This window comes from Parus major, chromosome 2 (genome assembly GCF_001522545.3).
Source record: "Parus major isolate Abel chromosome 2, Parus_major1.1, whole genome shotgun sequence".
In the NCBI taxonomy this organism is placed as follows: Eukaryota; Metazoa; Chordata; class Aves; order Passeriformes; family Paridae; genus Parus; species Parus major.
The window spans coordinates 1,032,249-1,039,507 of record NC_031769.1 but is presented as its reverse complement, the minus strand read 5'-3'; the positions used below and the strand labels follow the sequence as shown (position 1 = coordinate 1,039,507).

General features: G+C 69.5%; 1 protein-coding gene across 3 annotated transcripts in view; it reads right to left on the bottom strand.

Moving 5' to 3' along the window:
* Nucleotides 1-7,253, bottom strand: part of SLC4A2 (solute carrier family 4 member 2) — a 16,186-nt gene extending 8,933 nt beyond the window's left edge. For all 3 annotated transcript variants that reach the window (XM_033519860.1, XM_015619417.3, XM_033519864.1), the window contains exons 1-3: nucleotides 7,049-7,253; nucleotides 6,274-6,328; nucleotides 1,513-1,656 (exon numbers count right to left, since the gene is read on the bottom strand). In XM_033519860.1, coding sequence (XP_033375751.1) covers nucleotides 1,513-1,572 — 60 coding nt within the window. In that variant the 5' untranslated portion in view covers nucleotides 1,573-1,656; nucleotides 6,274-6,328; nucleotides 7,049-7,253. The remainder of the gene's footprint in view (nucleotides 1-1,512; nucleotides 1,657-6,273; nucleotides 6,329-7,048) is intronic.
* Between the last annotated feature and the right edge of the window lie 6 nt (nucleotides 7,254-7,259).

Genomic DNA, 7,259 nt, shown 5'->3' with positions numbered 1-7,259 from the left:
ATGTGCCGGCCCCACTGGGGATGTCCCGATCCCCCCGGCATGTCCCGATCCCCCCGGGATGTGCGGATCCCCCCGGGATGTCCCGATCCCCCCCGGGATGTGCGGATCCCCCCGGGATGTCCCGATCCCCCCGGGGATGTGCGGATCCCCCCGGGATGTGCCGGCCCCACTCGCGATATGCCGATCCCCCCGCCAGCTCCGGCCCCTCGGGACGCCGCATCCCCTCCCGCCCCCCACCCGAACAACCGGCTCGCCCCGCCGAGCTCCGATTGCCCCTGGAGTGCAGAGACCCCCCGGCCGCGCTCCGGTGCCCCGGTAAATCCCCTGCCAACGTTGCACCCCTCAGCCCCTGCGGGGGCTGCACAGCCGAGCCCCCCTGCCACGGCCCCCACCCAGCGACCCCGGCAGGCGGCAGGTCCCGGGGGACCCGGGGGTACAGGAGTACCCCAGGTACCAGGATCTGCCTGCAGGGACACCCCCGGGCAGCGGTGGGGGAGCTCCCACCACCCCGAGAGGACACCCCACCAACACTTGCCGGTGCAGGGCTGTGCTAAGGCCACCCCACCTGAACCCCAGCCCAGGTATCAGGTTTGGGCACAGGTGTCCCTCCTGCACAGTGACCACAGGACCCCCCAGGGGGGAACCCGGAGGGTGATGCAGGGGGTGACCAGGTGATGACCCAGGCCACCCCATCACACCCACCACTCTGGCACACCGAGGCTGCCACGCGATGGCAGTGGTGGCATCAGGCCATGTCCTGCACCTGCATCCCCCACTCCTGCCACATCCCTTCCACCATCCCCGTGACCTCTGTGATCCCCCAGACCCCCCAGGCCCCTTTGGCCAAGGCCCCATGGCCCCAAACCTGCCAGGCTCCATCCTGCACCCCAGGAGCACCCAGCACACTCCTTTGTCCGGCACCTGGCGTCACTGTGGCACAGGTGGGCACAGTGCCCCGAGCTGGCACCACAGAGAGCCCTCAGGAGACCCCTAGGCCGCAGCTTACCTGGGAGCCCCGGAGGAACTCCATTAGGATGGGGCCAGTCCCATCCCCGGTCACGTGCGCACGACGGGCACTTGCCAACAGCACCGGGAGCCGCGGCGTGACACCGGGGTCAATCATTAACTTGGCCCGGGACCCGTCGCCAGGGCAGTGCTGGCACCGCGGCCACCACCACGGCCACGCCACCGGCACTGGCACCGTGCCGGCCCCAAGGGCACCCGCCACCCTGGCACAGCTGGCCTGGCGTGCCCCGGGGAGCTGCTGTGGGGCAGTGCTGCCCCATGGCTGAGCAGTGGGGCAGGTGCCACACAGCACTGCCAGCACCCCAGAACCTGCCCCACACCTGAGCGAGGGCGTTGGTGCTCCGGGCACAGCTCAGCAGTCGGGCATCCCCCAGGTGCCCCACGGGGCAGGGACTGTGCCGTGACACCCGTCACCCCCCCGGCACCATCGGGGGTGCAGCCTCTCATCCCCCCAGCCACAAGGCCCGCCCCCGCGGTGGCACTTACGCTCTGGAAGGCCGAGGAGACGATGTGGTGAAGCTCGGAAGACACCTGGGAGTGGGTCATGGTGCCGGCACGGCCCCCGGCACAGCCGGCTTAGCCCTTTTCCTTCTCGCGGGGGCTCAGGGGACGCTGTCGGGGCAGCATAACCTGGGGGCACAGAGGGGGATCAGGGGGTCCCCCCAGAGCCGTGCCGCAGGCAGGGGCCGGGGCTGCCCCTCCTCGGGTCGGGCTGGCTCGGGGCTGGTTTGTCTTGGCCACTGGTTGGAATGGGAGAGCTGCGGCCAAGACAAACGCCGCGAGGGGAGCGGAGTTGGGGCAGCGGGACCCCGGGCAAGCACCCAACCCTGCGGGGTGCGGGCAGAGTGCCAGAGTGGGGGGGCACAGCAGTACCCGACCCTCCCAAAACCCCCCAAGCCCCCCCCCCCAGTTTCCCCAGCCCAACCCAGCTTCCACCCACATTTGCTCCTTGGCAGCTCCCCGGGCCCTGCGCTGACCCCTCTGGCACCAGCGTGCCGGGTTTATTGCCACGGGAGGTGGCCCCACGTGACGGGGGGGACTGAGGAGGGTGGTGACGGATGACTGCATCTCACATGGGTGGCATCACTGTCCTCGTCACCGTCACAGCTGGGGCGCCAGCACCGTGGCCGTGGTGAGGCTGGAGGAGTTTTGGCCTCGGCGAATGCCGAGACTGTGGCTCCTCGAGCCTCACCGCAGCCTGGATCCCACCTTTTCCCAAAATTCGGTGCTACCCTGCTCTGGCTTCTCCCTAATCCCTACTCCAGTCCGGGGCCGGAGCCAGCACATCCACATTCCAGCAAGCAGATTATCCGCCCTGCCACGCCGCTCTCCTGGGGCGCCCGCCAAGCCGCCGCCAGCATTCAACCCCCCCCAAATTCAGGATGGGACCCTCCCACGGGGGGGGACGTGGTGCAGGGCCACCACCTCGCTGGGTGCCGGGGTGCCGGCGCGGGACGGTGTCGCTGCTCGAGGCGCTAAGCAGCTTTTTGGGCTTAATCTCATGGGCAGCTCAGGATTAGTTTGGGAACACACTGGGATTGTTCTCGGGAACGTTGTGCTCTCACCAAAATACCCAAAAAGGGTGTCCTGGCCCCCAGGTGCCAAGGCAGGGACCCGGCAGGACGGTGACACTGGGGCCGTGTGGCGCCCGGGAGCCAGGGACATGACCCCGCTGGAAAGGATGAGCTGGGGGGGCACAGGGGGACACTTCTGCTTTCCACGGCAGGCGCTGAGTCACGGACGAGCGGTGGCTGGGAACGGCTCAGGGCTCGCGCCAGCCCTGTGGAAAGGGGCCAGAACAAGCCTTGATTGGTGCCCTGTGGCCAACCCCACTTCCAGGACGCTCTGGCACCCTGGGATGGGGGAACAGGGCCAGAGTAGACACCTCAGGTCACCGCATGGCTGCAGTGCCACCACCTTGCCCTCCTCCTGAGCAGAGGGGCCAGGACACACGGCTGTGGCCACGGTGGTGACGGGACCGTGGCGGTGTCAGTGCTGGCACCGCCACCAGCCGCGCCCCGCACACGGCCCCACAGCACAATGGGCCCTTGTGCGAGGCCGGGCCGCCCCGATAAGCGGGGCAGGACCGCGGTCCCGGGCGGCTGCCAGCGCTGGCCGCGCTGGGAATGACCTGTCGCTGCCATGGGCGCTCTGCACCGCTGCCACGGCCACTCCCGCGCCGCCGGAGTCACATTCCTGGGACCGGCCCTGGCCTGCCTGAGCTGCTGAGGCGATTAGAGGGCTCGGCCCCGGCCCCACACTGCCTTAGGGCTGCCCTAGAGGGCCCACAAGCTCCTGGACCCCACCTCCGGCACCACCGGCACTGCCAGCTCTGGGGCAGCGGGCTGAGTGCGGGGGGAAGTGGGACAATGATGCCGGCACCCGCATTGCAGGCAGCACATTCACACCGGGATACACATCCACACCAGGACAATCACATCTTGGACAGCCTGTCCACGCTGGGACAGCCACAGCCACACCAGGACAACCACATCTGTACTGGGACAATCACATCCTGGGCAGCCTGTCCACACCGGGACAACCATGTCCACACTGAGACACCCCCGTCCTGGGAAGCCGCTTCACACATCCACCAGGACAGCCACAGCCATGGCACAGACCCAGAACCTCAGGAGAAGAGACAAGACAGGGAGCAGGGACCAGCTCCTGTCCTCCTGCCCACTCTCCCATGCCAGTGCCCCCACTAGCAGCAGCGCCATGACTCCTGCCACTATGTCTCCTGTCACCACCGTGTCACCCGGCAGATCCCCGACATGGGCTCAGTGCACACGCAATGTGCCACCCATGCTTGTGCCCACACTGCCATCAAGGCTGATGGTGACCCCCAAAGCACATTCCCCAGCCTTGGTGGTGACACCAGCTGCCCCCGTGGTGACAATGAACACTCCGTGTCTGCTGTGGCCTCCCTGCTGGCAGCACCCCCAGCACGGTGTGTGCCAGGCAGGAGGAACGGCCGGAGCCAGCACAGCTCAGGCTGTGCCCATCACACGGGCAGACATGGCCATGGAAAAGGGAAGTCAGGAGACCCCCAGTTCCCTGCACCCTGAAATGGAGGAGGCCCAGTGGGTGCCCCAGCACTCTGCCCACCCCCAGAGATGGAAAGACCCCAGCTCCTTGCAGCCCCTTGTTCCCCACCCCATCTCACCTGGCTGCTCTGGGAAACCCCCGGGTTTTACTGGCACCCTGTGTGCCCCCAGATCCCACCCAGCAGAAGCAGTTGGGTTCCTGCACCCCCTCATCACCATGGGACACCACAGGATGGAGCTGGGCCAGGCACCACTGGCTCCTGCCCAGCAGAGCTGCACTCACTGAAACTTCAGAAACCAACACCAAAAATATTCACCTACCCCCCCCGCCCACACCCCCCTGCCCACGACCTCAAAACCACCGGATCTGGAGATGAATCATAGCTCTGCACCCACACGGTGCCACTACCACTGTCCTTGCACTGCCACCGATGTGCCAGGGCACCCCTCACCTCCCCACTGTCACCTCAGAGAGACCAGGACCCCCCCATGCAGCACCAGACCTGCAAGAGCCCCCTGCCACTGCCGGTGGTCCCCGCCATTGTCCCCATCCCAGGCCCAGGAGGGGACAGGCACAGCTGCCCCCCTCAGTCCTGTGGGGACACGCATCTGCCTCGACAGCTTTGTCCCCGCAGGATGGGATATCGTTGGGAGGGGTGGTTTGGCCGCAGGGACAGCCACAGTGTCGCCTGTGGCAGGGCTGGATGACGCCCACCAGGCACGGCTGTCGGAGCCCTCCGGGGAGGTGTCACTCCCGCTGTGCCCCCCCGGTCCCGGCACAGGCTCGGCCCCACTCACCCCATCACCCGGAGACGCGGTGAGCCCAAGGCTCCAGCAGCTCCTGCCGCTGCCACCGCCCCAGGACGGGGTCCTGCCCGGCGGGACGGCCGTGGGACCCCCGGCACGGCGGGGCGAGGCCGGTCCGGAGCGTGTCTGGAGGAGAACCGCGGGCAGCCCGGAGCTGCCGAGCGCTGCCAGGAGTTTTATACCGGCTCAGGAGGAAAACAACCGCGGAGCAGCGGCGGCAGCGCGAGGCTTTGTTCCGTGGAGCAGCCTCGGATCCAAACACTGAAGCACTGCCAAGTCCTTCGCCGTGGCTCCCGTGGCGACCCCACTCCCGCCCCAGGCGTCTTTGGGGACACAGGGGACATGACCCCCTCCGTAAGCGCAGGGTCCCACCTCGGGCGAGGGTTGTGCCCTCTCCCTTGGCCTGGCGCCCCTGGAATGCCCCAGTGCGGCGTCCTCGGGCAGCCAGCCCGGCCCCTGCGGCCACCACGTCCCGGCTAATGACAGGCTGTGACTGCGGGGGCTGAAACGGGGACAGCACGGGGGACACGGCTCCCACGGTCCCCTCCCTTCCGCCGGCTGGGATGGCACCCTCGGGCAGGGCGGCACCCGGGTCGCTCTCAGCCCTGCCCAGGGCGCAGGAGCCCCAGGCCGTCCTTTGGACCCTTCCGGCAGCCTCATCTGGTGCAGCGCCGCTGCTCGCCCAGGACAGGTGACAAAGCAGGTACAGCCCGAGCCGAGCCCCCGGAGCGGCGGCGGAAGCGCTGCCGGCGGGGAGGCGCAGGCACCGGTGCCAGCGGATCGTTAGAACGATCAAATTGGCGAGCGCTTGAAGTGGTGCAGCGACCCCGAAGAGCTCGACAGCAGATTCCCAACTGGAGCCCCCCTCCGAGCGGGGACGGGGCAGGCACGGAGCCCTTCCCGCAGCACGGGCAGTTGCCAACATAATTCCACTACGGAGCGATCCCAAATCCTGACCGATTCCCAATCCTGGCACCGTATCGAAGAACAAAAGGGTCTCTGCAGCTGGGGAGAGGGGCGGCCACAAGCAAGGCAGCCCTCGAAACCTGCTCCCCCCGCTACCTGCTGCCCCCCTCCCCGGGCAGCCCACGCTCCGTGGGAGAGCCCCGGCTGGAGCCGTGCCCGGTGTTGCTCAATCCCGGATGGTTTCGCAAGGGGCAGTGCCCCGGCACCCGGCGGCTCTCAGGGGGCACCGTGCGACTCCCCGGGCCCCTCGGACCCCCCGTTCCGGGGGAGCAGGACGGTGGAGGGTGGCTGTACGATCTCAGTCCCCTTCCCGGTCCCGTGGACCCCTCGGACCCCTCCGCTCGCGGGGAGCGGGTGGGTGCAGGACTGCTCCCGACCTGTGACAGGGACGCACACCCGGTCCCCTCCCCAGCCCCGGGACGCTCACCTGCCGAGGGCTGCCGGGCTCAGGCGCCGCGGGGGAAGCGCATGGAGCGGCCTCGCTGCAAGAGAGAAGGACGATGATGGGTCCTGGGTCCCCGGCCTGTCCCCGGGATCCACCGGCACCCCGAGAGCAGGGGCTGGGGTCACCTGGGACCACCCTGCACGGAGCTTCAGCGGCCGCGGGGAGGGGCCGCGGCTCATCGAGCATCGCTGCCGGCCGGGAGGACGGTGGTGCCGGGGTGTCCGGGAGGGGGTCAGGGGGGCTCCCGGGAGTCCCGGGGGTGCCGGGGTGGTCCTGGGGGATGCCCGGGGCTGGGTATTGCTCCACCTGCAGCCGAAGGAGCCAAGGCGAGACCCGGAGTCCCGGGACATGGCACAGCCCCCCGGACCCCCCCACCGCGGCGGGGGCCCCCGGGAGGCAGCGGGGGGAAGCAGAGCCGCGGCCGCGCCGGGACCTGGGGTTGCCAGGATGAGGCGGGGTGGGACGGGACCGGGACGGGACGGGACCGGGTCGGGACCAGCACCGGAGCTGCTGCGGGCGGGGCGGGAGAGGAGAGAACGGAATGGAGGGGGCTCGGTGAGAATAGCGGGCGGGGAAGCGGGGACAGCACCGACGGGGACGGGCGGCACCGGGAGGGTAGGGGCACCGGGAAGGCACCAGCATCGGGACCGAGACCGGCACCGGGACCAGCACCGGGACCGACACCGGATCAGACGTGCTGCGCCTCGCCAGCCCCACCGCCTCCGCTCAGGATCCCGCTGCCGGTGCCGCTGCTTACCGGACAGTCCGGCCGCGCCGGGCGGGTCTGCGCGTCCCCGCGGGGCGGAACGGCGGGAGCGCGCCGGGGCGGGGCGGCACCGGGCGGGTCCGTACCGCTTCCGGCACCGACCCAGCGAGTGCCGACACCGTCCCCGCAAGGGACCCGGGCAGGGCGCCCGCGCAGTGGCGCTGTCCCGGGGATGGAGGGCGAGGGGACCCGAGGGTCCGGC